Source organism: Erpetoichthys calabaricus, chromosome 16 (assembly GCF_900747795.2).
Source record: "Erpetoichthys calabaricus chromosome 16, fErpCal1.3, whole genome shotgun sequence".
Lineage (NCBI taxonomy): Eukaryota > Metazoa > Chordata > Cladistia > Polypteriformes > Polypteridae > Erpetoichthys > Erpetoichthys calabaricus.
The window spans coordinates 3,170,791-3,196,955 of record NC_041409.2 but is presented as its reverse complement, the minus strand read 5'-3'; the positions used below and the strand labels follow the sequence as shown (position 1 = coordinate 3,196,955).

The 26,165-nt window shown below is 40.8% G+C and overlaps 1 protein-coding gene across 1 annotated transcript in view; it reads left to right on the top strand.

The window, feature by feature from the left end:
* Nucleotides 1-26,165, top strand: part of LOC114666589 (protein unc-79 homolog) — a 223,515-nt gene that overhangs the window by 80,848 nt on the left and 116,502 nt on the right. Inside the window, exons 10-15 of the mRNA XM_028821501.2 lie at nucleotides 291-331; nucleotides 2,148-2,176; nucleotides 6,730-6,959; nucleotides 11,403-11,574; nucleotides 12,937-13,167; nucleotides 17,728-17,918. Coding sequence (XP_028677334.1) covers nucleotides 291-331; nucleotides 2,148-2,176; nucleotides 6,730-6,959; nucleotides 11,403-11,574; nucleotides 12,937-13,167; nucleotides 17,728-17,918 — 894 coding nt within the window. The remainder of the gene's footprint in view (nucleotides 1-290; nucleotides 332-2,147; nucleotides 2,177-6,729; nucleotides 6,960-11,402; nucleotides 11,575-12,936; nucleotides 13,168-17,727; nucleotides 17,919-26,165) is intronic.

Here is a 26,165-nt window from a genome sequence, read left to right as displayed (position 1 = left end):
TAGTGAGACCTCTAGGTCCAAGTACCTTTCACATCACCAGAAATCCATCAAACAATGGCATGGGTATAAATGGGAATACACAGCATTTTGGGATTGTGCTCACCATATGCTTTTTTTTTTTTCATTTAATTTTTATTTTTGTCTACTACTAACCAGTTCTCATATTGGTAGCTGAACAGTGACGCTGGACCCCATGTGCACCACAGCACAGTACTGAGCAGCCACAAAACTACTAAAGGGCTTTGATTTGTTTGCCACTAATTTGAACTGCCGCATTCTTTCCTGCTTAGGGACCACGCGGACTGGCTGATCGACGTACTGCTGCCTCAAGGTGAGTCTCCTCTGTTAATTCTTGTTTTGTTTATGGTGGTAAAGATAGATGATAGTCAAATAAGCGAAAGGCAATATGTAGATAGATGGATGTGAAAAGCATTCTATAGATAGACAGATGGGTAGTGTGAAAGACACTATATAGAAGAAAGATAGAAAAATGTAAAAGGCACTAAATAGGTAAAAAGATGTAAAAGACACTATATAGATAGATGGATGAATGTAAAAGGCACTATATAGATGGAGAGATAGAGTGGGAGATACTATATAGAAGAAAGATGAATAGAAAAATATAAAAGGTGCTACATAGATAGATAGATAGATAGATAGATAGATAGATAGATAGATAGATAGATAGATAGATAGATAGATAGATAGATAGATAGATAGATAGATAGATAGATAGATAGATAGATAGAGAACACCCAGAGTTTTGTTTTGAAGCCATTTCTCTGCTGCTTTGTCTTTCTTCCTCGGTTTTTTGTCTTCTCGCAAGGTGCAGGTTTCTTGTAGACTACATTGTGGTTTTCTTCAGGTTTTCCTCGTATTTTGCTGCATTCATTCTCATCACAAACCTTCCAGGGCCGGCTGCAGATAAGCATCCTCACAGCCTGTTGCTGCCACCGCCCTGCTTCATAGTGGGGTTAGTCTGTTTGTGAGGACTCAGACAGCATTTCTGTAATATACAAAAACATTTAAAAGTCCCTCCCTTTCAAAGATCCCAGAGTACAGTGGGAAAAGAATCTTTCATTTCAGAAAAGGAGTGGAAGGTAGCAATGCACAGAATTCACTCGAGCTCCATATGTGCAAAGCATTCAATTATTCAACTTAAAATTATATATCGAGCACCTCTGTCTCTCTTAAAATTGTCCAAAATGTTTCCAGGGCAAGATCCAACCTGCAAATGATACAATCGAGCTCCAGCCTCACTGGGCCACATGTTTTTGGCCTGCACCAAATTAACATCATTCTGGACCAAAATCTTTAAATGCCTTTCAGACAGCCTTGGTGTCACAATCCCTCCTAATCCACTAACAGCTGTGTTTGGTAGACTCACAGAGGGGCTTACAGTGGAGAAGAACAAACAAACTGTAATGGCCTTCACTTCACTATTAGCACGTAGGCTTATCTTGCTCATCTGTAAGAATCCTAACTCTCCTCTTTTAAGTCAGTGGGTGACTGATGTTATATATTATCTGAAATTGAAAAAAAAAATCAAATTCTCATTTAGAGGATCTGTACAAAACTTTTTCAAAACCTGGTAGGATCTGATCAATAACATTTTAGAATAAGCATTTAAATTGAGGAAGCGGATTCTCTCCCCTCATTTTTATTCTATTTATTTTTATTCATTTATTTATTTACATATTTTTACTGTTATTAAAGTTTTACTCTGCTGACCTAGTTCTCTTTCTCATGAATGGGGGTCAATTAATTTAAAACCTATTTTTGTTAAACTTGACTTGCTTGTTTGGAATGTTATTTGATTTTAATAAAATTAATAAAATGTTGAAAAAAAAAGTGTAGTGTGACATGGCACTTATTCTGGTGGACTAAAAGCTCCATTTTGGTCTGATCAGAAATTCAAAAAATGTCACAGTACTAAGCACTGATCAGATGTTCTTGTAAAAACACATGACATTAAGTGTATATATTGGAGAGTAATAAACTCAAACACCTCCGTTATAGATAGGTGATTTGTTAAATGACTTCTTGTCGACGTTGCCCTTTATCGCCTTTTGTTGCTTTGCTCTTTCCTGTGATTCACTTGCCCTTTCTTACCTATTGTTTTGTTTTGTTTTCTTTTCTCTTTATAGCTGAAATCTCTGCTATTTGCCAGAAGAAGGTGAGTTGTTGGCAGGGGAAGAGTCATTCATGTCACAGATACGAATGAAACCTGTAGGGCAGCGAGATAATTAGAATCTGTTCACTGCCTTGTTGATGTGTCAGAGTCTGGGGAGTCTGTGCATTTGCCATTTTTTTCTTTTCTTTTTTTTCTTTGTTTAACTTAGATTGCAATTTTTCTGGCATTCTCTGGTGGCTGTTCTTGTTGGGCAATAGGTGCCATGACTGATACCTGTCAACCTGTAACACAAAAAAGCAGGATACAGACTTTTGCTGGCTTTTTTGGGGGGAAATTGTGCCATTTTAGATGACTTGTCCTTGAAAAGGGAAAGAGTCACCACATAAGTTAGAAAGTTCATGTTGTCTTCTCAGTGGCAAATTAGTGTTTGGATTGTGAAAGAAGTACTAGGGTGTTGTACCGTGTTAGCCATTATGAATGTAGAGAAAAGCCAAGCAAAATGACACCTTTTATTGGCTAACTAAAAAGATTACAATATGCAAGCTTTCGAGGCAACTCAGGCCCCTTCTTCAGGCAAGATGTAATACAGAAACTGGAGTTCCCTGTGTTTATATACACACTCTAGGACAAGAAACAACATTGGTAAATATTTAAATGAGAAATTTTAAATGTAAAAAATTCATAGATTCATTCAGGCTAGGGTTAATTTAACAGGAGAGAAAAGAACAATGTATTGTCAAGATCTCTGGATAAGATAACTGTCCAACAAAGTCTTCTGAAGTTTGTAATGAGTTTTTTCAAAACAATGTGGGTCTGTAGACAGGCTGTCTGTCATTCTGAGAGATGTAAACAGTCCTCATATCTGGCCATAAAACTCTTGTCTTTATTCAATCCATGTTGTAAAGTATTAAATTTTAGCATGAGTTTAACTTCCCATTCTTTTCTCTCTTGCTGTGGTTTGAAGTTGCCCATAAGCACTGTGACTTTAAAGTCCTTCTCACAGTGTCCATGGCTGTTGAAGTGGGCCACCACAGGAACATCTGTGTTGCCATGTTTAATTTGGAACCTGTGGAAATTCATTCTCTGGCGGAGTGTTTGTCCAGTTTCTCCCACATAGAGTGCAGTGTCAGGACATTTCATGCAGAAAATCAGGTAGACCACATTAGATGATCTGCAGGAAAATGATCCCTTTATGTGATGTTCAAGTCGGCAGTGTGGTATAACTATACGGTCTGTATCATAGATGTGGGCACATGTTTTGCATCTTTTCTGTAGGCAGGGAGATGTGCCATTTTCTGTTGGTTCACTTAGGGAGCTTCGGACAATTAGTTGGTGAAGGTTTGGTGGTTGTCTGTATGCCAGGAGGGGAGGTTCAGGAAATACATTTTTCAGTGTTTGGTCATTGGTTTTGGTATTGGCTGAAGTTCTTTTATAATTTTTCGAAGTGTTTCAAGATGTGGGTTGTAGGTGACAACAAGGGGGATGCGATCCTTGTTGTCTTTGTTTTTATATTCCAGAAGGTTGTCTTTGGGTATGGCAGTAGCTCTTCTTATTTGAGTGTCAGTTGTTTTGGGGGTATAACCTTGTCTGATGAAATCTTGTCTGAGCTCCTGCAGTTGTTGATCCCAGTCTGTCGGGTCTGAACAAATACGATTGTACCGTATTGCTTGGCTGAAAATAATGGAGCACCTTATATGCTTGGGGTGGAAACTGTCACTTTCAGGTAGGTCCGTCTGTCTGTCGGTTTGTGAAAAATAGAAGTTACAAGGGTGTTGTCTTTCAGTTGAACGGTGGTGTCAAGGAAGCTGACTTCAGCTTTATGTTGGGGTGAAAACAATTCTATTCATTATGAAAATGGAGGAGGTCCTTCTCACTGGCAGTCCAGATTATGAAGATGTCATCTATGTAACGGAGATACAACATTGGTTTTACGATGCACATTGACATGAAATCTTCCTCCAATTTTGCCATAAAAAGATTTGCATAGTGAGGTGCAAACCGACAGCCCATTGCAGTCCCCATTTGTTGCAAGTACCAATCTTGTCCAAAAGAGAATAAATTATGTGTCAGAGTGAATTTTATCATTTCTATTACTGACTTTGTGAGTAAATCATGTTGTAAATCATGTTGTTTGAAAGAATAAACACACAGAAACTCAGGTTAAGAGTTGGGGATTCTCCCCGTCGCCCTGCCCAGGGTTTGTTTCCTGCCTTGTGCCCTGTGTTGGCTGGGATTGGCTCCAGCAGACCCCCATGACCCTGTAGTTAGGATATAGCGGGTTGGATAATGGATGGATGGATGGATTCTCCCCGTATACTGGGTGTAGCGTCCAGTACAGAATAAGGGTCAATATCAAAGCAAAACATTTGATGATTTAAAGTTCTTTCTCTGGTTCTTATATACAAACAAAAAAGGAAGTGTAATTAACGGGGAGGAGGTGCAGGGGAGGCTGGAGCTAACGTCAAACATAGTGGCCGGAGATGACGTCAGGAGTATGGTTAATGGACTGTAGTCATTGGGGCCGTCCAGAAACACGGCGACCCCATGGAGCCAGCCGAGGAGTCTTTTGTGGGAACGGGACATGATGACCGGTATGGCCGTTTTATTCTGTTGTCTTTCTGTGGAGTTAAGGAAAGAAAAGCATTAGTTCCTCGTCTTATCCTGTCTTTCTTTTGTTCTTTCACGTGCGATTGAGCCTTTTGACTGTCCCCTAAGTGCGCATGTGTGACAGGATTAAAGAGCTGTTTAAACGCAGAACTTGACAAAACCAACTGGCACTGACACTGACGGCAGGATCTCCAGAGCAGACTTTGGAACCATCTTGAAGTAAAATTTACCTGGAAGAAATTTGGCTGTCATTATGTCTGGTCTGCCCAAATGCAGGAATCCACGTCCTCCAAGTTGTTTTGCTTAGCTGATTGTCTTGTGAAATTGGCATACGTTTTTTATTGCATCTTTTACCAATTATTGGCTCCCTTGTCGACTGTTGGAATGATAAATGCAATGCATCTTATTACTACAAATGTTTGCAATGTGCTATCTGTTGGAGTGACAGAGACATTACAACAGGACAGGCACATAGATACTTATTTGTATTGATAAAATGCCTTACTACAAATGTTTGTGATGCACCATCTGTTTGAATGACTTAGACAAAGCAACCGGACAGACACACAGACAGACGTTTATCCTTTTTATTAAAGTTGGTTAAAAATAAACCATAGAAATGGAATCCTCATGTGGAAAACATTTAAAATACACAAACATATTGTGTATAATATTGTGTATGTCTGTTAATATCACAGACACCTAGTTTCAGCTGTCATAATTGACATTTTTTGCTAATTTTGTATTCATTTCGTGTCGCCATTTGAGTTAATGTTTACGTTCATTCTGGAGTGTTCTACCTCGGAGAATTCATTTTTGACGTTTTGTTTTTGTCTCTCTGTTTAAAAATTTTTTATTATGCAATACCATTCTGTTTATATTGCCTTTCATATTTCTATTTTTAATTGAGGGAACTGCCATTTATGAGCTTCAGTATGCCCCTTTGCTACTGTAAATAAGAAAAAGAGCTGACACCCCAAAGTGAACCCTGTTTAATGTCCAGAGGGAAAAAGAAACCTTTGGACAAAAATGGCGCTTTTTTACGAACGTCATGTTGATGCAAAAATGGCAGGTGTTTGCAGACATCCAACCTTCACAAGCTCCAGGTCAGAACTGATTCCGTCCTTACAGGTCAGGCGGTTTTTATTAAAGCAGAAGTGGCGGAATTATGAACAGAAGTGGCATCAGAGTCCCTGGTTTAAGTCTATTTAACACGGAAATCGGGTTAAAGCAGGTGTTACATTCAAGCTGTTCCCCGAATTTTTAACCTATGCCAAACCCGCAAGGCTTGAGTGTCTTGACACAACATATCCCATGATCCTCCGGGAGTGTGTGACTGTTGATGTCATTTGTGCAACGGTATATTTAAGCCATTGAGTATTAACCTAAGTTATCTGCGATAAACATAGCTCTGATTTTTTGACTTTGATTTGTCATATCTCAGCTAGCCTGGGGTTCAAATGCTTATTTTGGGTTTTTGTTGTACTTTTTTGATTTATTTCTACAGTTTGTGCTTCTATTTCTTTCGTTTCTGATTTGCAGTATTCTTTGTGATTTATGTAACTGTGCCTATGCCTGTGTTATGTTACTTCTGTTTTGTGGGTGGTCCCCTACCTGCCAGTCCACTGTCAGGAATTGCCCTATACCCTGTCTCCCACACTTCCTAGTGGTTCATTTCAAATGTGCCTAGCAGTGGTGAGTTTTTTGTGAATTTAGTGATGACGCTTGCAGACCCACCATAGGAGTTACTACCCAGAGTGGACTAGTATCCTGTTCAGGTTTGGACCCTTCAGCACATCTATTGCCGCACAGCCAATCGAGAAATTCAGTTTACTTGAAGTAGGTTGTCATTCCAGCAGATGCCACTTCACTTTTTTTTTTTTAATGCATTTCTGTGATCATCACTATCTTCAACTGATTAAAATAAAAGTGTACAAGATGGCATCATTGTTACTTACTGGCCTTTGGCATGATGTCTTTTATTGCAGAACTGCAGTTCACATGTCAGGAGGGCCGTGGTCACTTGCTTCTCGGCCGGCTGCTGCGGACATCATGGCAACAGGCCCGTGCGCTACTGTAAACGCTGCCACGTGAACCACCACAGCAGTGATGTGGGTGCCTCAGCAGAGACGCACCTCTACCAGACGTCGCCCCCTCCTATTAACACACGGGAATGCGGAGCCGAGGAGCTGGTCTGCACGGTGGAGGCCGTCATCAGGTATGGTACTGACTGCCATCTGACGCTTGATCTGTCTGCAATGAAAGATGAAAGGGTTTGGAGGCAAATTCATTATGTGACTTTGAACTGTAAAAATGAAGAGGTTGGCAGACCATGAAGGGCAGAGCTCCTGTGGGATACGCCATTTAATGTCCAAAAAAATTTAAAAAAAAACTGAATAATACAGCACAATTAGTGACTATTGCTTTTCAGGCCAGGTGATTAGCTGCCAACTAGAGGTCTGACACCATTGGTAGCTGGCTCTTATGTGAACACCAATTAGCGATTTCTTTGCATAGACATGGGGGCGGAGCTACCGACAATTCTCCAGCAGTGACATCAGGTCTCTCTCCCTGTAGGAGGTCTTCTACCACAAGACAGGAACTGGCAGAGAGGTTCATGCTGGTGCCACTTTTTTAATCTCCTCCCTTTGTTTCCCTTATGGCTCTCTCTACACTTGTGTGTGTGTGTGTGTGTGTGTGCGTGTGCGTGTGCGTGTGCATGTGTGTGTGTGACAGAAGTTAAGACCCACCCACATGTCTAGGTGACGGGACAATATTCACGTGAAATGCTTGGAAAGCGACCATGACAAACGGTTACTTCATTGATCTGGTTGATGTTAGGTTGATGACTCTCTGTGGACCTGAACAAATGAGGGTGATGCTATCCGCCATTCCTGTGCTCCTGGCCCTAAATATGGCTTGAGTCTGCTATCGCTCCTTGTGAGTCTGAAATTGGAGTAAGCGGACTCAGTACAGGTGGATGGAAAACTGATGGCTGCAGAAAGATGTAAAGATCCCTTAAACCGCAAAGTCTAGTTGTGACTTTATATCATCCTGCCCAGTCCTGGAAAATATAACAAAAGTGCAGGAAGAGTATTCTGTAACTACTGTGCATCTTACATAGGTAAACATGCTTTTATGCTTTATTTTAAATTATATTTTCATGTTTGGCAGTATGGTCCCATGGTGTATGTGTAATGATTACATAGAGTGGCAGCAATTTAAGGTAAAGATGGAATCAGAAGATGGGTTGTAAGACTAATAACAAGCCAAGGTTGTAGCTGGGAGGATAGGAATCAAATAAATGAGAAACATGGTGAGAGTCGATAACTGAAATATTTCATATAGCCTGTGCCAAAACATGACACACAAATTTAAGTCAAGGAACTGAGAGAAATTTGTAATCAGAGATTTGTAACACTTGAGGGGCGGCACAGTGGTAGCACTGCTTCCTCGCAGTTAGTAGACCCAGGTTCGCTTCCCGGGTCCTCCCTGTGTGGAGTTTGCATGTTCTCCCCGTGTCTGCGTGGGTTTTCTCCGGGTACGCCGGTTTCCTCCCACAGTCCAAAGACATGCAGAATTGGCGATTCTAAATTGTCCCTGGTGTGTGTGTGTGTGTGCCCTGCAGTGGGCTGGCGCCCTGCCCGGGGTTGTTTCCTGTCTTGCGCCCCGTGTTGGCTGAGATTGGTTCCAGCAGACCCCCATGACCCTGTAGTTAGGATATAGCAGTTGGATAATGGATGGATGGTAACGCTTGAGCTTTTATTTATTAATTTATTTATCCATCCATCCATCCATTTTCCAACCCGCTGAATCCGAACACAGGGTCACGGGGGTCTGCTGGAGCCAATCCCAGCCAACACAGGGCACAAGGCAGGAAACAATCCTGGGCAGGGTGCCAACCCACCGCAGGACACACACAAACACACCCACACACCAAGCACACACTAGGGCCAATGTAGAATCGCCAATCCACCTAACCTGCATGTCTTTGGACTGTGGGAGGAAACCGGAGGGCCCGGAGGAAACCCACGCAGACACGGGGAGAACATGCAAACTCCACGCAGGGAGGACCCGGGAATCGAACCCAGGTCCCCAGGTCTCCCAACTGCGAGGCAGCAGCGCTACCCACTGCGCCACCGTGCCGCCTAATTTATTTATTTTTTGTTATAATTTATCCAAAAATCTAGAAAGCCGAAAAGTGAGGTTTACACCGTTGCAATAATGATGTCACACATCACACACTCAACAGCCTGGCACCACAACATCCCAAACAGCAAAAAATGGTGGCAATCAAAATAAAACCAAAATTTTAAAGTTTACAGACATCCAAAATGTAAAAAAATACTACATTCTTTTACTCCAAAATCACCCAAAACTTTTTTAGAGGCTGAGAAAAAAGATTGAGAAAATATTTTTAAAAAGTCCAGATCACATCACTAAGCACCATCAGGCAGGGTAGCAACTTGAGCCCAAGTCAGGCGGGACAAACTGACGAGTATTGTCATACCATTTATACACCATACTGCAGTATACAATGACACTAAATAACAGGACCACCACAGTGTAACATATACATAAACACAGAACGAGTGCAAAATAGGTAAAGAACTATACCATACTATAATCAAAAAATAAGTAAGAGGTAAATGAATAGAAAATAAATAGATAAATAATAAGTATTAATAAATGTCTTTCAGGACATATTTCTGTAAAGTCACTGTTACCATACAGTGTCAGTAGTCTTTACCATGGGCTCACACAAGATAAGGTATGTCTAGAAAAATGACATGCAGTGTCATCACCTCGAAACAGCCGCACACGCTGTAGCTACAAAATTGTTGCTCCTCCCCATAACAAGGAAAGAATTATGGTGGCAACCAGGGTAATGAAGGTCAGCAACTCGAGCAGGGCTGAAGCTCTCTGCCTCATTTTGTTTCGGGGTGACAACTGTTCCCAAACTCTATTTAAACAAATTATGTGAAACCATTAAGTTTGGAAGGGCATATTTAAAGAGTTTTGCGGGAAATGTCCTTCTTGTGAGAAGTAATTTAGACTTGTGATGGCTGGGTCCTGGGTTCTGTCCTCTTCGGTCTCTACACACCTTCTCACTCTGCCCTATCATCCAGAGATGGGATGAGCTGTAGAGAATGCATTGAATACATGGAACAGAAGTAAATGACCTGCATTTAGTTTGAAGTGGTCTAATGTGAGTTGCAGGTTGTGGACGAGTTCTTCAGCTGCCTCTGTTTTTTCCACGAAAAACAGAATTTTACTGACATCGATTCGGACGGGACTACAGACTTTTTATAGACAGTGAAAAGCTCCATAATCTTTACTGAGTCTATCAAAAGTTACAGATGTGAGCTATTTAGACAGGTCTAAATTACAGGGGTCCTCCGGTAAGAATTGCTTTACTTCATCTTCTGGTTTAAAGCTAATCCCATCTGAATATAGCTTAATGAAATCAGAATTGAAAGGATAAGGCAAGCATGAAGGTCAAACAAAGCAAAATAAGAATTCTACCGCTAGGGCCTACTTGGGAAATCAACTAACCTCTGCCAAGTTTTTTCAGAAGATGTTGTATCCACCAAGGCGTAGGTTCTTAAACTGTGGGTTGAGACCAATCATGTGTTGTCTGATTTTGGGTCACGCAATGACGTGATTCACTGTAGTACTCAATATTAAAGTGTGGAGTACGGTATGCGGATTGTTTTGTGATTGATCGCCACGGACAGCTTAAACAAACACCTTTGCTCCGCTACGACAGCGACAATTCTTGAAGACAGAAAAAAGGCAAAATTGTGTCACGAGAAAAAAATGTTTAAGAACCATTACAGTAAAGGATAAGGCAGTGTGCAATTGCCACCATATTTATATTTTCATATCCAGTGGTAGCACTGCTGCCTTACAGTAAGGAGACCTGGGTTCGCTTTCCAGGTCCTCCCTGCGTGGAGTTTGCATGTTCTCCCTGTGTCTGTGTGGGTTTCCTCCCACAGTCCAAAGACATGCAGGTTAGGTGCATTGGCAATCCTAAATTGTCCTTAGTGTGTGTGTGTGTGCCCTGCGGTGGGCTGGCACCCTGCCTGGGATTTGTTCCTGCCTTGCGCCATGTGTTGGATGGGATTGGCTCCAGCAGACCCCCGTGACCCTGTGTTAGGATATAGCGGGTTGGACAATGATTGACTGACTGACTGACTGATGTCATCATTGGCGGTGATTGTGATCCTGTGGACACAAAAAAAACTCTTACCTTTTTCTTCATCATTTAATGCAAAATAAGAATTTTTATACCTTTCATGGTTTGCTCTCAAATGTCTATGGCAATACTGCCTCCTGATGGCCTAGGGAAATGTCACTCTTAAGTGACACATTACAGGCCCCCTTAGCAGTTCTCCAGCCATGCTAGATATATGATTCTCCTCTTACATCTTGTGTGGTCATCTACACCCTGTGAGCAGAACGCTCTGCACTGGAAAGTCCTTTCACCAGCCTGCTGCTTTACAGTTGATTACCATAGAGGGTGGCCGAATCTCTGCCTTATGCCCATCACTAGGGGATCTCTCTGTGACACTGGCCTGCAAAAGTGGGTATACTGTAGGAAGTGTAGGTGTAGTGCTTTGTTCATCGTGATGATCTCCACTTTGTGTTTCTTGTGTAGTTTGCTCAAAGAAGCGGAGTTCCATGCAGAACAGAGAGAGTATGAGCTGAATCGCCGTCGGCAGATGGGCCTGTCCTCGTCTCATCATTCGCTGGACAACACTGATTTTGACAATAAGGATGATGACCAGCATGACCAGCGTCTCCTTAGCCAGTTTGGAATTTGGTTTCTGGTGAGATCTGATAAAGACGAATGTTACTCATTACAAAAAATGATTTAGGTATCAGGAAAAATTCAATTGTCTATAAGGGGAAATCTGACCCCATGCCAGTGTAGTCAGGCTTCCACAGAGGCTCAACTCACTGTTGTCATTCCTTTTTGGCTGGGTATAGCTACCAACATGTTATCGGTCCTTATCATTCTAGATTTCTCCTCCACCTTCAACACAATCAATCATCAGATGCTCCTTGTCAACTTCTCTGACCTCAGCATCACTGGAACTGCCCTCAGGTGGTTTGAGTTCTACCTCCTGAGCTGATCCTACTGTTTGTCCTGGTGAGGGAAGATGTGAAGGGTGAACCAGGCAAACACAGGTTTCCCCCAAAGGATTGGTGCTGGGTCCTGTCCTTTTCTGTCTCTGCATACCTTCTCACTAGGTCCTATCATCCAGTCCCATGGTTTCTCATATCATTGCTATGCCAATGATTGCTTGCGGCAGTTGGTCCCTCCAGAGGACCACATAGTATCCTCTAGAATCTCTTCATGTCTCACTGATTTTGCAACCTGGATGAAGGAGCACCATCTTCATCAGATCCAGGCAAAAGTGGACCTCCTTGTTATCCCAGCCCATTTGTCTATTCAACACCCCATCTTATGGTACCAAATCTCAGCTCAAGCTCTTTCTGTACCTCCTTGCTGGTAGACTAAATTTCTGACTCTGTCAGTATGTCTAAGAAGCCTTCTTTGGTTGTCTGTCTAACTGATGATGCCTTTGATAGGTTCTTGAGACTGGCATGATCACCCCTTCTGTGTTCACCTTGGCCCATTACTGCTAACATCCACAAACTCTGTACCTAACCTTGGGGTGCTGTCCTTCACTGACCATGCTGCAACTGTCTATCAATCTTACAGAATCACTCTATGCAACATCTGCAAAACTGGACAATATCTGAATGCTTATGAAGCACAACTCCTGGTCCAGGCTTTGGTCTTGTGATGGCTGAACTACTGCAACACTCTGTGTGTCAGCCACTGACCTGAACCCTGTCTTGGATGGTCGCCTACCCAGTGCTGCCATAACAGATATCATGCATAGCAAAGGAAAAACAATCAACAAAAATGCTGTTCATTGATGTATATTAATATTATTATCTTGAAAAAATAAGTTTATTGTATTTCTATATCCAACTTTATTTGTGTTAAACATCATCGAGTGCTTTTCTAAGCTAGGCAAAACTGAACACCTTTCACTGTTTGACCTTCTTAATCCAAGTGCAGCTATCTGGATAAGCAGTGGATATGCAGAGTATGTAAGGATGTTGATCAGATGTCTTGAATATTCCTGCTGACCATTTTCTCACTCTGATGGATGTAGGTGAGCCTGTGCACGCCGAGTGAGAACACACCAACGGAGAGCCTGGCCAGGCTGGTCAGTATGGTTTTCCAGTGGTTCCATTCTACGGCGTACATGATGGATGATGAAGTTGGCAGCCTGGTGGAGAAGCTGAAGCCTCAGTTTGTTACCAAGTGGTTGAAGACGGTGTGCGATGTCCGCTTTGACGTGATGGTCATGTGCCTGCTGCCCAAGCCGGCTGAGTTTGCTCGGGTGAGAAATGTATGTGCTATGAAGGAGTTAGGGAGTTAGGTACTAAAATGACTTGTAAGTTTCTTGACATTTTTCTACGGGTTCTTGTATTCAACTGGCGGGATTTGGTGGTTTCTGATTCTGATTATAGCATTAGTTTTTTGATTAGAAGTCTTCTCTTGCTTTTGTTAATTTATTTGGTGCATTAGTCACCACCATTTTGGCTTCCTGTCATTATGGCTACATCCTATGTTGAAAGGCTGAGACGTTTCTTTAAGGACATAATGAAATGGGAAACCTCCTGTCCAGGTTTATGGATTCAAAACCCTTTTTGTCAAATGTCTCTTTGCTCTTCAAAGTCAAGTATTTTTGACTTTGATTTTTTGCACTCGTTTTGGCTTCAGGAACAGTTCACTAGATTCCCAGCCTCAATTCTCTTTTTCGACTTTTTGACTTTTTTTCTCATCTGTAGCGTAATGGTCTGAATATAGAGCATATGGAAGTTTAGATGGTGAGTGCTCGTATGGAAAGACTTTGAGGTGAGCTTTATTTGAGAGATCATTGATACATTAATTTACAAACTCAGCATATTAATGTGTCTTTATTTCATAAAACTTCTTTTATCATACAATTTACATAGTGTTGAGATACAAGGTGCCGGGAAGTCTCAGTATATCTAAATAATGCACAAGCTCCTCTGAAAGGATCGTTTGTGACATTTAGATAACAAGTTCTCTAAAATGCTGAATATTTTAACAATAACTAAAATTTAAAAGTCAGTGTCATTCATTTTCCAATGTACACTGCATTTCCGTTTGGATTAAATACTGATTGGCTTTCTTTTCTCATTGTGATGCCCTGTACTGGCAATTCCAGATCATCGATAGTCATGGCCGAGGATGGACCTGAGCAGTTGAGGCACATAAACAAGACTTGAAGATCAGAGAATTATCAGTTGATTTAAAAACAGAGAATTCAAATGCAAAAAGTGTGTGTATTTAAATAAATAAGTCTCTTAAAATCGTGCCTTAAAGCAAATCAGGGTCTTTAGGTGTTCAGTAAATAGAGAATCCAAATAAAGATGTTAAAATGCCAAAAGGTGGAGAAGTAAAATCTTTTGGTTTCTTTTGTTCACTCTGTCTGTCCTTGTCAGGATCGCTGGGAGTCTCCCTGATGCAGCCCGCCACTTTCCAACAATCAATTGGTCACCACTGATCTGTACTGCCACCTCTATCAGTCACCCCAGCTCCCAGGGCCCTGATGCCATTGCATCTCACCACCCTCCATCTTCTTATTCCTGTGGTCTCTCTTTTTCTGTCACTTCTGCTCCACTGTTCAGCAAACAGGATCATAGCCACAAGCCAGAACCTACACTCAGCTCTTGGTCTTGCACTCTCTTTAGTTTATCAGTATAGCCAATGCTGCCTGTTCCATCTTCACACTCTCTGAAACTCCTCCATCCTTCTTCCAAAACTCACATTTGGAGCATTATGTTGGCCTGTGTAATAGAAGTTTTTCTGTTACCATCATCAATTGTATGTTGTCTTCAGCACCATTTGTCCGTGGCATTCCTCAGGTTTCAATTTTGGGCCCTATCCTGTTTTCTTTATATAGTGTCCCTTTAGGGTCCATTTTAAAAAAGCATGGTATTTCTTTCCACTGCTATGCTGACGATACCCAAATGTACTTGCCTTTAAATCACAAAAATAATGATCAGGTAAAATTGTTGTTAGATTGTTTGGAGGACATTAAAGCATGGATGGCCATAAGTTTCTTAAATTTTAATGAGAATAAAACAGAGGTTCTTATATTTCATCCAAGTGGGACTTTCGATGTTCCTTTTTGTAGTCTTGGCCCATTGCAGCCTTTCATGAAGATGTGTGTTAAGAGCTTGGGAGTAATCATGGATGAGGATTTTAAAATGGGTGGCCAAATTAATTTGGTTATTAAGTCTAGTTTCTTCCAGCTGAGAATCCTGTCCAAGGTAAAGGCTTATTTTGTCTTTTGAGGATTTTGAGAAAGTCATACATGCTTTTATTTCATCATGCCTTGACTATTGTAATGCTCTTTATTTTGGGGTTACTCAGGCCTCTCCTGCCTCCAAATGGTCGAGAATGCTGCTGCCCGTCTTTTAACTGGGTCTAAAAAGCATGATCATATTACCCCAATACTTAAGGCATTGCGCTGGCTTCCTATAAAGTATAGGATTCATTTTAAGATTCTTACAATTACTTTTAAAATTTTAAAAGGTCTGGCCCCTGGCTATTTATATGACTTGATTAGCCCCTACATTCCTGTTAGGTCTCGGAGATCCACCAACCTGATCTTGCTGAGAACACAAAGGGCCAGACTAAAACTGAGTGGTGACCAGGTGTTTTTTGTCCTGGCTCCGAAATTCTGGAATGAGCTACCTTTAAATATTAGGATGAATCCATCCTTATTGATTTTTAAATCTCATCTCAAAGCTGATTTTTTACTGTTTGGCTTTTAAATTACCTCGACAGTTGATTGTCCTCCCTTGCATTGTGTTAATTTTTGTATTTTTTTCTGTCATTATTTTTTATATTTATTGGTTATTGTCCTTGTATTGCACTTTGGTCTCAACTCCATGTGAGTGATAAAGTGATTTATAAATATTAAAAAAACCCTCTCTCTCTGTGTAACTAAACCTTTTCAACAGAACCTTTTGCTCTCTCCTTCCTATGCTAACCCTCACAATTGTATGCTAACTAGCCTGCAACCAATACTAACTGACCATTTCATTAAGCTGGCGCCCACTTTCACATGCTCGCTGTGCCTGGGCAAGAGTTAATTGGGGTGGACTAAACTTATTAACTAAACAAATCAATAAAAACATCCTTGGCCTTCGTCTCACAGCATTTATTTTTATGAACACTCAGATTTCCAAAACCACGTACGTCCTAACGCTCACTAGAGTGGGAAAAACTAAAAACAATATGAGCTAGACACAAAAAGTACCTCAAGCAATCTTTATGAAATTAAAGATCTTGGTTCCAAACCCAGCACGTTTGTTTGACTTTGCTTCTTCTGCTGTTCCTATGTTTAAAATTACCTGCTCACAGAACTTCCCTGAGACACATGAAGGCTCATACTCCTTTTGGTTGTATACCACTTACTTCTACCGCACTTGTTCTTCCCATCGAGGGATGAGCAAATGGTGACCTCCCCTTGCACCAGGTCCCATAATATTAATTTATTCTATTAATCAATTGAGATATAACGACAAAGAGTAGAAATATAAAAGCAATGCGGTATTTATTAAAATATAAAAATACCAATAGAAGAAGGTATAACAGAAAATAAATCCGATAGCATAAACTGAAAATGTCAAGGTAAGCATTTACTGGGTGGCCTTTTGATTCATCAGTCATGTGACATCCAGGTGAAATGGTCACTTTTGAAATGGTCACTTTCTGTTTCTGATGTGTCTCAGACTCTGACATCATTTTCTATGTCATTGCACTCGGTTCCTCGGATGGACGTTATTTATATCAAAAATCACACATGGCCTCTGGAACATGTGACATTAGACACACAGATTTGGCTAGCTGTCCAGTTGATGGATGACTTTGCCCAAAACCTTTGATCCTGTGCATTACCAGTACAATCTCTTACTATTTCTATTCTTTTTGCCATTAAGTTATAAAACTGACTGGCCATTATAAATTAAAAGCACCATGTAATCCTCGGATAACAAAACGGATGCATTCAAATGATAAATTACTCGTACAATACAGAAAAAAATGTGCAAATGTATTTGCGTCACAAATTATTAGTCCAAAAGACAGTATGCTTTCAATGTAAATTGCCTTTGGATGTGATTCTCTTAAATGACCTATAAATTCCTTTATAGTTTATCTTGGTTCGTTTGAGGAAAATAATTATAAGCAGTCTGCAGTTTCAAAACATGAAGATATTATTCTCCAAGACAAGTGAATTATTATTGGTTCCTCACATTGTGTGTTCCCCTGGCTGCATTTCTCCTCATTTAGACTACAGGACTGCCTAACCAACAGAACTGGTCCAGGTCACCTAAAGGCACAATGATCGGGTCTTCTTCATCCACCTAATAGTGACATGATTGTCAGGCACAAGAGCTATTGTTCTTCCATGATTGTGATTCCATTCCAAATATCTAGAATATACGTTGATGCAAAAATATTTGGTTTTCCAAAAGTATGAAATATGATGTTTGTCCATTTTATAATAGATTTGCCAATGACATTCCACAGATAGTTTGTTTTATGTCATAACAATGTCTTGGTTCTTCATAGGTATTAAATACTTTGTTAAAAGTGGATTTTCAGTGTTCAGTTGAATTCCCTATGGAGATACGACAATAGAACATTGGAAAAATTTAGTTGAGAACAGGCTATTCGGCCCAACAAAGCTTGCCAGTCCTGTCCACTTAAGTCAACCAAAATAACATCAGCTCCAGTTTTGAAGGTCACTAAAGTCCTCCTGTCCACCACGTGTCTATAGTTCTCTTCCTAATGTTTGTGCAAAAACACATATGTCAGGGTGCATGCTAACGTGACCTTTCCCCCACCCCCTCACCAGGTTGGCGGCTACTGGGACAAGTCCTGTAACACGGTGACGCAGTTGAAGGAAGGCCTAAACCGCATCTTGTGCTTGATTCCATACAACGTGATCAGTCAGCCAGTGTGGGAGTGCATCATGCCGGAGTGGCTGGAAGCCATAAGGACCGAGGTACCCGATAACCAGCTGAAGGAGTTTCGGGAAGTTCTCAGGTGCGTTTGTGCCATGTGACTCCGTGTTGTGTGTCTTGTTTATTATTTTCATATGTATTTTGAACATGTTTATTACTAGGCTGCTGTAACATAAAGGAAGAATGTGAAGTTTCTCATTAATTAATTAATGCAAGCAAGATTGTTGTAGAGACTGAAATTCCTTGTATTAAATTTATTACATTCATAATTGTGCTTGCTTGGCGATGTCCTGTCCAGAGCTGCTTACAGTAATGATTAGGTAAATTTTATTTTGTAAATTCTAATGTTTGACCAGTATTGATAGGTCCTTCTATCGACACCATCCCACGTTTCTAGGGGTGTGGCCTTTTGGGTTGGGTAATTCTTACGACAGGATAAAAGGTCGGCTGGGGGCTCCTTTTGTTATCCAGTCTTTGGATATAACCTCAAAAACAATTCTTTGCAGTTGTGCTTCTCGTGCGTTTCCTTTGATTTGACGTCTTTGCCTGGTTTCTCGATTTCGCTTTGTTATGATTTGGTAGCTAGGTGTATTTCTATGTGTTTTAATTTTATGTTTTTAATGTGCTTCTTCCAGTTAGCTCCATAAAACAACCACCTGCTCGTTCCTCAGCAGTACACTTAAGTTCTGGTGTAGGCTTCACCTCCCCACAACTTTTATTTAAGAATGCGACTAACAGATAGATGAACTGCTGTTTGTTGCACCCAAAGCAACAAAAAGAAAATGGCAAAAAGTGCTCAGAGAAGTAGAAAATAGTCCAGTGTTTCATAGTCACATGTCATTTTGTAAGCTGTAACATTAATAAAATCCCTCACTCAGGCCATTCTGTAGCCAGGCTAAGATAAGGAGTGTACAGTATGAGTGGCCTCATGTTCTTGAAAAATAAAGTCTTGTCCCACCTCATTTTCTTATCCGGTTTTCCTGGTGAGTGTCATGGTGGTAGCAGACCAAGTTGATCAGCCCAGAGTTCCCTGTCCACAGCTACAGATTCCAGTTCTTCCTATGGGAATTCGCAAACCAGCCGACACATACAATCCCTAGTGTCCACCTAGTGGGACCTGCCTTGGGAGTCACCAGGGGGGGCATCCTTATGATGTGCCCAAACCACCTCAACTGGTTTGTCTCAATCTGGAAGAGCAGCAACTCAATTCCAAGGTTCTCCATGATTTGTTGAGCTTCTCACCCTGTCATGGAGTGTCAGCCCAGCAGCACTGTGAAGAAGCTTCAGTTCTGCTGCTTGTACTCATGATCTGATTCTTGTAGTCATCAACAACTCATGACCATAGATGAGGACAGGGATGTAGATCAACTGGTAAACTGAGAGTTTTATCTTTAGACTCTGCTCCAGCTTTACCACCGTGGACCAGTGCAACATTTGCAGAACAGCTACGTGATACGCTTCTAATATCCCAGACTGCAGATAACTTCTTTGAGATTTCAAGAGAAAATTTCTTCTGATTATTTTCTCCTGGTAAATGAACATCAGCTACAAGATTTACAAAACCTAATGTTGCCAACCAGTTTTATAGAAATAAATGGTCCTTTTTCAACAAAAAAGAATTAACACTGTGTTGCATTGCTCTGTGCTGACTGTCCCCCTTAGTGACAGTCCACTTGTTAAAATTTTTTAATTCGTTCTCAGTTGTGCAATCAGGTCAGATGCTGAAGGAATCATGAGTATACAGCCACCGGTTCAAATCCTTATTTATTCCAACGCTATTAATCTTACAAAGAAGTTTAACTTTACATACACAGACTTAAGTGAGTGAGCTGTTATCACTTCAATTTTTTTACAGTAAGTGCTTGTTGCTGTAGTTCATATTTGTAATACATTTGTTCTTAGTAATGTGTTTTTAATGTTGTTTCAAGGTGTCTCTGTAAAATAAAATAAACAATAACAGACAATAAACTGAACTGAATTTAACAGCTGTAAAACAATATATTCTGCAGTAACTGAGCAGAATTAGTTCAGTTTATGATTAACACCATGTGAACAAAGTGCAGTGACCTTCTTTCTTACAAGTTTAATCAACATAACACACCATTGTTTGTGTGCAGATTCATCTCATGTGAATGGTTTTATTCACCCATATTGATACAGAGCCAGTTCATTTTTATAACTTTAAAAAAGGAAATACAATACACTTTTTCAAACATTTTTTATTAAATAAATAAATGGTATGTTTAAAAATAACAAAAGTGAAATATCCGTGAACAATGTTTGTCAAAAAAAAAAAAAATTACACACACACACAATGAAAATGGCCAACAATGGAGAGGTGTTAAAAACTATTAGGGAAAGGGAACACAAACATATTTGCAGATTTTTATACCTTGGTATTAAAAAAAATGTTAGCCCAGGTTTTGAACACAGCAAAAGTGAATCATTAAATTTGTCAAAAAAGGAAAAATGCCACTTTAGCTTTATGAACAAGATACTACTCAGAGTCAATGAGTTATTATCCAGCAATATTCCATAAAAAATGTGTTCTATTTAAACTGACATTTTTCTTGATCTGTCCCTTAACATTTGTTCACTAATAATATTTCTACATCACATTTGCTTACAAGTGTAGCTCAAATTGCTCTACAAAAATATATAGTGTGTTAGGCGGCTGGCGTCCATGCCCAGCCGGGACGCCCCTGCACACTATATTCAGGGGGAACAGCCCTGGACACTGCAATACCTCCCCCTGGACACTAGATGGCTGCCCCCCTTGGGTGGAGCAGGGCCTCAGGTTCCCACAGGACTCCCTGAGAATTGGAGTTGGGTACAGCCCTGTTGGGTCCCGCAAGCACCGCCGGGGGGTGCTACGTTTGGGACTCCTGTTCCCGTGTGGGCAGCATATTCATCACACCCGGAAGTGCAGCCAGAACTCGGTGATCAAGCACCTGGAGTACTTCTGAGTGAACTATAAAAAGAGCCAGCAACCACCACTCAGCTGCCAGAGTTGGGTGGGAGGAGCTTGCTGAGGAGGAGTGGTGGTGCCAAGAGGAAAGAGAAGTGCTTTTGTGTTTCATTGTGTGCTGTGGTTGGGACTGTGTATTGCCTGTGGGACACGGGGAAGACGTGCGCCCACAGGAAAAGAAAAATAAACAGTTTATTTATTTTACATGTGCCTCCCGTGTCCAATCTGTGTCGGGTTGGGTGCTATATAGTGTCTTCTTACAACAGTTACTAAGAAAATTGAGGGTATTATAAAAGTAAATAAGAAGCAAATAGATGGGTCCTTGTCCTTTATAATAAATACACTGCATGGTCAAATGGCCAGGGACAAAGACAAACTTGCAGCTTTCAAGGTTGCCGGAGATAATAAACCTGTGGGGGTCCCAAGCCAAAGCCTGCACAGCCCCCTCTGCACATCCCAGCATACATAGTTGTGGCCGTCTCAGTCCAATCACAAATCCATTTCAAGACGTCTTGTGAACTTTTCTTCTCTCTGGCATCACAGGCAGTTTGAGTTGATGTAACAGAGAGTGGAGATGCAGGGGGGCACCATTGCAATAAACTGGAAAAAGACAACAGAGAAACACAGCATAAGTTACTGCCCAGTGCAGATCTTACAAACTGTACACAGTACCATTTCTAATCTATTACAACCAATGCAAGTAATTAAAAAAAAAACAAATTAGAAATTTTGAAATGATCGACATTTGTAGCCTGGCACATCTCAATTGAGAAAGCATTCCAGATTTTGTTGCATGAGTACAGAAAGCTGCCGGTTTTTATGGTTGATCTTAGAATATAAAGCAAAGCAACGTTTGAGAAAAGAAACGTTGGGAGCAGACCCTCCAAAATACAAGCAGGGTCTAAAATACTCAAAGCCTTCTAATTATTTAATAGAACCTTGAAATCAATTTTATGTGAGACAGGCAGCCAGTGTAATGAGACTGAGACAGTTTTCAGAAGAAAAAAAACCAAAGTAGGCCAATACCTGGTGATCACTTGGCAAAGGCACAGCAGGTCAGAGAAGAGGTTGAGATGGACGATTCTAGAAGTGTGGGCAGGAGGACCAGCCACTACTTCAAGAGGGCAAACATCTGTCCTTCCTTCTTCTTTAACTGCTGCCCCATAACACGGCCAGACTCTTCTACTTCACTGTAACTGTTAAAAACATGAACACAGTAGATATTCAATCACGGAGTTCAAACATTAATAAATTGTACCCTTGCTTCTTGTTCTGCCTCCTTCCTTGGTACACCTGCAGATGAATTATTACCAAAGTAAACCATCACAACAGATAAGTTCTGCTTAGAGTAAAGTCCAACTAATAATAATAATTGCTGTGGTTTTTTGTTGGATTTTGAAAGAACCCCAACTTAATTGTCATTATATTTAGCATCATTTGTTTTCTTTTACATTACGCATACAATAGACATTGTGTTACCATCTCTGTATATCTGAACTTCTAATGTGATGTGCTCAGGTGTCATTACTTACATGAAAACATCTTTGTTTTTCTCTCCTGCCTTAGTTTTGTTTTAATTTAAAATTAAGTCTTGGTTCTTTCAAAATCCAACAACAAAGCACAGTAAATTAAGAAAATAAATGTTATTTTGCAAAACGGAACAACATCCCTGTTTAGTGACTGTTGGGACTGATGCACCTCAGTCTCTGTGTTTGTGAGGATTCACACTCTGAGACTTTCCTGTCTAAAATTAAAAAGCCAGTGTTAGTTACTGGACAGAGTGAACAAGCATACAGTACAGTATTCAAGTAATAAATATGGGGAGGCTTTACAGGAATTGTGCACAAATTACTTCTGAAACTGAAAGCCTCAGTAGTCTTACCTGTAGAAATAACAAATCTAACATGAACTGCACATCATCCTGAATTGGGAATCTTAAAAGCAGAAAAAAAAAGTACATCCAGTTGTGTTTCAGAATTCGGGTACACTGGCATCTGTTCAGCCACTTGGAAGGCTGGTTACCACCGGGCATACAGTAGGGTCAAGAAAAAAAATACAATGAAGGGGCATTGTATTTCTAATTGCAGCAATAAGAAATAAGTTATTTCTAAGGAGCAAGCCTTCTCCATTATATTCAGTTAAATGTGTGTGTACTCCTCCTAAACCAACAGCTTAAATGATAAGCTAATGACAAATGACAACAGCAGGTGCCCAGCCTGTCACTGTGCCACATCAGACGCACACCACATTTCTCTGATGGCTTTGGATATAAATTTTAAATTTTGTCAGTTTTCTGCCATAGAATTTTTTCTACCAAACAAGGTTAATGAAATCCATTTCAAAATTATGAATAAATAGTACCCAGCTAACAAATTAATTCATAAGTATGACATTTTCGTCAATATTGCATTGAATTTTGATTCTTTCAATTTTGGACAGCGCAACGTATAACTGCCCATGATATTGTAAGTTGATGTTTTCATCTTCCACATGATCACAACCAACTGTTTCAGCATAGTCTATTGATACGCATTTAACCAATTTGCTGTGTAACCGATTGACAACTTTCGTGTTAATTCGTTTGACTTCATCGTTTCTTGGTACTAGGATTGCCCGTGTACTCATTTTTACTGTTGATAACCCTACGTGATGAAATTCTTCAATAACATTTGGACATAATACATCTTCTTTAATTGGAAACTTAAAGTGAGGAAAACGTTAAAATTTATAAGAGCTGAAAGAGCAAGGAACTGTGTCTGTCAAAAGCATTCATACAAACGAGAGGTGAGAGGGCTGTGTGCGTGGTTGAAAATGGTGGAGAGGAGAGCAGGACTCTTATCTCGCGGGACTTGAAAAAATCTTCCAAAAAGCCTCGTCTAGTCCAAGGATTTGTTTTATATAATAGAGAGATATATAAAACTTATTGGTAAACTAGGGGGCTCCGCCCCCTGCTTGCTTCGCTCGCCAACCCCTGGTGTTGGGAATCTCAAAACAGCTTGATGTATGTTATGAGATATAGTGTAGTGTGAAGGTGTAGATGATGCATATAGGAAGTAAAGAACGTATAGTATGGCACATTGTAAAGATTTATTGGAATATTTCTTTATACACATCATTTGTAGTAAAGATGGTGTCTTGTCCTTAAATGAGTTTTCCCTGGTATGGATTATTTATTGTTTCAGGGTGCACTGTTCCAATGCGATGTAATATTTGTCCACATATGCGAAAGCAGTATGGGCCATTGCCAGCTGGTGGCCTGATATTTACTCCGGTAGATGCAAAAGAAAATGAACCATTGTAGGATCTAATGCAGTTCATAAAGTTTTTACTTTCGGGTACATTGTTAGTTAGAAGCTTCCGTAGATATTCAGGATATTCATGTAAAGGAGGCAGTCTAACCTGACCCTTTTGACAACAACGTGTAAACTCATTAGTTGTATTGCCAGTTGTTTCTTCAGTTAAGTGAATGACAATGATGGCAAATGACATTCATTAATCCCAATGAATTTTCATTAATAGTGGACTCATTATAGAACGCGTTGTTAGCCAATTGGCGGAATTGTTTAGCGGGTGTTTGTCGTTCCTGTCTTCTACATTTATCTTTTGCCTGTGCTGTTTGAGAGGCGCGTTGTTGTATGTCCAGTATTTGGGATGTTTTGTTTTGGAGCTGTAATTCCTTTGGTTGTGTTGTTTGAAAAGCGCGTTGTAGGCGCCGGCGTTCATTGTTTTTATCGAGCCGGGCCCGTTTTTGTATCTCGGTCAGTCGAGCTCTTTCTTTTTGGAGTCGTGCCTGCTTGTTTTGCGGCATTTCAGACGTGTGTTGTAGGCGTCTGCGTTCATTGATTTTTTCCCGTTGGTCCCGTTTTGGTATCTGTGTCACTCGAGCTCTTTCCTTTTGAACTCGTGCCTGCTTCGCTTCCGCAGTTTGAGACGCGCGTTGCATGCGTCTACGTTCATTGTATCTGTCCATTTGGGCTCGTTTCTGTAGCTGTGTTAGTTGAGCTTTTCGTTTTTGGAGCCGAGACAGTTTTGCTTCCGCGGTTTCAGATGCGCGTTGTAGGTGCCTACGTTTATTGTTTTTTTACATGCAGGCTCATCCTTTGTAGTTCCGTTACTTGAGCCATATCGTTTTGCACCCGTGATCGTGACTTCATTACTTGTCTGTTCTTTACCGTTAGTAATATGGGTAAGTAATATGGATGATCGCACTTACTGTTAATATGGAGCGTCTTCTGTGGTTGTACTGTTAATAATGCATCACTGTAATGAGATTCACCTATGCTGTATAGTTTGTACGTGTTCGGATGACGTACGTTTAATACGGAGCGTTCGTTTATTCTTATTACCCATCAGGTGTTGCGCCTGTGTTATTTGTGGTTGTACTGTTAATATTGTATTACTGTAATGTGATCCAAATATGTAGTGTAGTCCGTTTTTTTGTTGTTTATGTATGATGTCGGGTGTTTGCTTGCGGTTTTTTAGAAGTGCGTGGATTATGCTGTGTAGTGTGTACGTTTATTTCAGATGCGCGTTGTAGGCGAATGCTCCTTTCATAGTATCTGCCGATTTCCGTAACACAATTCGCTTTCCGTAATATCTCGTGCTTGATGTGTGACCCTTTGTGGACTCCGTAGTTTGTCCCGTTTTACTCTGGTGCGGGGGGCTGACTCCTCTTTTTTGTGTGGCGGTGTCGTTGCCTGTGGGCGTGTTGCCTCATTTCTTATTTACGTTAGTGGAGCTGTTTCGCTTTTAAGCCGTAACTTCTTCGTTCTCTGTGGATCGCGCGTTAGTTGAGCTGTTTCATTTTTGAGCCGTCATTCCTGCGTTCTCGGTGGATCGCGCTGTTTACTACAATTCGCTTTCCGTACTATCTCGGGCTTGATTTGTGAACCATTGTTGACACCGTAGTCTGTCCCGTTTGTCGTTGATTATGGGCGCATTGCCTCATTTCTTATTTATGTTAGTGGAGCTCATTTGCTTTCCGTACTATCTCGGGTTTGATTTGTGAACCTTTGTGGACACCGTAGTCTGTCCCGTTTGTCGTTGCCTATGGGCGCGTGGCCTCATTTCTTATTTACATTAATGGAGCTGTTTCGTTTTTAAGCCGTAACTTCTTCGTTCTCGGTGGATCGCGCGTTAGTTGAGCTGTGTCGTGCCTGCCTGGTTTGCGGCATGTCAGACGGTTCGTAGTCTCTCCCGTTTCGCTCTGGGGCGCGGGGGCTTTTTGTGGCGCTTGCGCACGTTCATAGTCTCTCCCGTTTCACTCTGGGGCAGGTCCCTGCGTCCATATCCGGTTTACCATTCTCGGTTAGTAATATGGATTACATAAAGTCCATTAGATGTCAGTATTACTCAAATTTA